Below are 3,299 nucleotides of genomic sequence, written 5' to 3'. Positions count from 1 at the left end.
CCATCTCTTCTATCCTTCTATCCTTTCTATCAACTACTTCTCTATAACTATCCAAAATCTATCCTCCACCTCTTCTATCCTTTCTATCAGCTACTTATTCTCTATTTCTCAAACTATTAAGTTCAAAGTCTTCTATCCGTCAAAATATCTACCTATCCTACCCATATCTATCCCTACTGTGTCAGCAAACTGCCATTCCTTTCTATCCAGTAATGAAATGACCCTTTATCAATCTATCCTCCAAATTAGGGTCTATTCTCTATCCATTTACCTATCCTATTCCCTATCCTCTCCTATCCCTAAACGTCTTTTGAGAAAACCTTTCTTCCAATATTTTTTTTAAGTCACTGCTAACACGCTAGCACCCAGGGGATAATTCTCCCCCTCTCCCCACCCACAGGGGGGAATTCTCCCCCCTCAATAACCCCCCCTCCCACAGGGGACACTCTCCCACCCCCTTCTCCATACCCCCAGGGTACGACCCCCTCCCCTCCCCTGGAAATAAACTATGTTTTTTTTTTCTCCCTCGCAAATATCGAGCGACTAAGCACAACTCCTTCCCTCTTTAGGCCTTCCTAGCGTATGCATGGCGCATCGCTCTTGTGGGCGTGGGAGTGGACGTAGTAGTCGTCGTGGAGTGGGAGTATAGTGGGCATGCCCATGGAGTGGGCGTACGAGTGGGCATGAGAGTGGGAGTGGGTGTGGATTGGGCGTGGAGTAGGCGTGGGCATGGCCGCGGTAGTAAGCGTGGGAGTGGGCGTGAGTGGAGTGAGCGTGGGCGTGGAGTGACAATGGAGTGAGCGTGGGCGTGGAGTGAGAGTGTGGGTGTGGAGTGGGCGTGAGAGTGGAGTGAGCATGGGCGTGGAGTGAGAGTGGAGTGGCCGTGGAGTAAGAGTGGAGTGAGTGTGGGCGTGGAGTGAGAGTGGAGTGAGTGTGGATGTGGAGAGGGCGTGGGATTGGGCGTGGGTGTGAGTGGGAGCGAAATGGGCGTGGGAGTGGAGTGGGTGTGGGAGAGGGCATAGAGTGGAGTGAGTGGGCGTGGGCATGGAGTGGGAGTGGGCATGGGAGTGGAGTGGGCGTGGGGTGGGAGTGAAGTGGGCGTGGGAGTGGGCGTGTATTTGAAACCGTTGGAGCCCTTGGGGTTATAGCATCCTGCTTTTCCAACTAGGGTTGTAGCTTAGATAATAATAATAATAATAATAATAATAATAATAATAATAATAATAATAATAATAATACAGTGTGACATTACAGAAACCTAACACAGTCAAAACTACAGTAAATCCTGTAAAGATACGACAATGGTACAGTAATAGAACAAAAATTATAACAATTTCCCTTCTATTTTCATCCTAAAATAAAAAAAAAAAACACTTCCTGTACTTTTCGTAACAATTAATAAAGAATTATGTATTGTATATATTTTCACTCAGGATTTTAACCTCTCGCCCAAAATACCCAACGCTGCAAGATGGCAACAGCGGTCAGTTTCCAAATAGTCGGTGTTGCCCATTTATGGTCAAGGGCCACAGACACTTTTAATAGCCCCTTATTACATGCAAACGCCTCCCTGTCTTCGTCCGGTACCTTCCTGGACATGCTGGAGTGCGATGCTTACATATCTAGGGATGAGCTGGAATTCTGGATTAAGATAGGATGATAAACTGGAATTTTGGATTAAGATAGGATGATAAACTGGAATTCTGGATTAAGATAGGACGATAAACTAGAATTCCGGATTAAGATATGTTGATGAATTGGAATTCTGGATTAAGATACGTTGATAAACTGGAATTCTGGATTAAGATGTGTTGATAAACTGGAATTCTGGATTAAGATAGGACGATAAACTGGAATTCTGGAGTGAGATAGGATGATAAACTGGAATTCTGGATTAAGATATGTTGATAAACTGTAATTCTGGATTAAGATATGTTGATAAACTGGAATTCTGGATTAAGATAGGATGATAAACTGGAATTTTGGATTAAGATAGGATGATAAACTGGAATTCTGGATTAAGATAGGACGATAAACTAGAATTCCGGATTAAGATATGTTGATGAATTGGAATTCTGGATTGAGATAGGATGATAAACTGTAATTCTGGATTAAGATATGTTGATAAACTGGAATTCTGGATTAAGATATGTTGATAAACTGTAATTGTGGATTAAGATATGTTGATAAACTGGAATTCTGGATTAAGATATGTTGATAAACTGTAATTCTGAATTAAGATATGTTGATAAACTGGAATTCTGGATTAAGATATGTTGATAAACTGGAATTCTGGATTAAGATAGGATGATAAACAGGAATTCTGGATTAAGATAGGGTGATAAACTGGAATTCTGAATTAAGATATGTTGATAAACTGGAATTCTGGATTAAGATATGTTGATAAACTGGAATTCTGGATTAAGATAGGATGATAAACTGGAATTTTGGATTAAGATAGGATGATAAACTGGAATTCTGGATTAAGATAGGACGATAAACTAGAATTCCGGATTAAGATATGTTGATGAATTGGAATTCTGGATTAAGATACGTTGATAAACTGGAATTCTGGATTAAGATGTGTTGATAAACTGGAATTCTTGATTAAGATAGGACGATAAACTGGAATTCTGGATTGAGATAGGATGATAAACTGGAATTCTGAATTAAGATATGTTGATAAACTGTAATTCTGGATTAAGATATGTTGATAAACTGGAATTCTGGATTAAGATAGGATGATAAACTGGAATTTTGGATTAAGATAGGATGATAAACTGGAATTCTGGATTAAGATAGGACGATAAACTAGAATTCCGGATTAAGATATGTTGATGAATTGGAATTCTGGATTGAGATAGGATGATAAACTGTAATTCTGGATTAAGATATGTTGATAAACTGGAATTCTGGATTAAGATATGTTGATAAACTGTTATTGTGGATTAAGATATGTTGATAAACTGGAATTCTGGATTAAGATATGTTGATAAACTGTAATTCTGAATTAAGATATGTTGATAAACTGGAATTCTGGATTAAGATATGTTGATAAACTGGAATTCTGGATTAAGATAGGATGATAAACAGGAATTCTGGATTAAGATAGGGTGATAAACTGGAATTCTGAATTAAGATATGTTGATAAACTGGAATTCTGGATTAAGATATGTTGATAAACTGGAATTCTGGATTAAGATAGGATGATAAACTGGAATTTTGGATTAAGATAGGATGATAAACTGGAATTCTGGATTAAGATAGAACGATAAACTAGAATTCCGGATTAAGATATG

At 38.9% G+C, this 3,299-nt stretch overlaps 1 protein-coding gene across 1 annotated transcript; it reads right to left on the bottom strand.

Moving 5' to 3' along the window:
* Window positions 1–575: 575 nt before the first annotated feature.
* Window positions 576–1,046, bottom strand: LOC137645534 (uncharacterized). Its single transcript, XM_068378338.1, has one exon. It carries the CDS (start codon window positions 1,044–1,046, stop codon window positions 576–578), a length of 471 nt encoding a protein of 156 aa, XP_068234439.1.
* Between the last annotated feature and the right edge of the window lie 2,253 nt (window positions 1,047–3,299).

Source organism: Palaemon carinicauda, chromosome 8 (assembly GCF_036898095.1).
Source record: "Palaemon carinicauda isolate YSFRI2023 chromosome 8, ASM3689809v2, whole genome shotgun sequence".
Lineage (NCBI taxonomy): Eukaryota > Metazoa > Arthropoda > Malacostraca > Decapoda > Palaemonidae > Palaemon > Palaemon carinicauda.
Note: the sequence above shows the minus strand (reverse complement) of the source record. Positions and strands in the feature narration are given on the sequence as shown.

Coding starts and splice junctions, on each gene's coding strand:
- LOC137645534 (XM_068378338.1), bottom strand. CDS start 1,046: ATGCCCACGCCCACTCACTCCACTCTATGCCCTCTCCCACACCCACTC.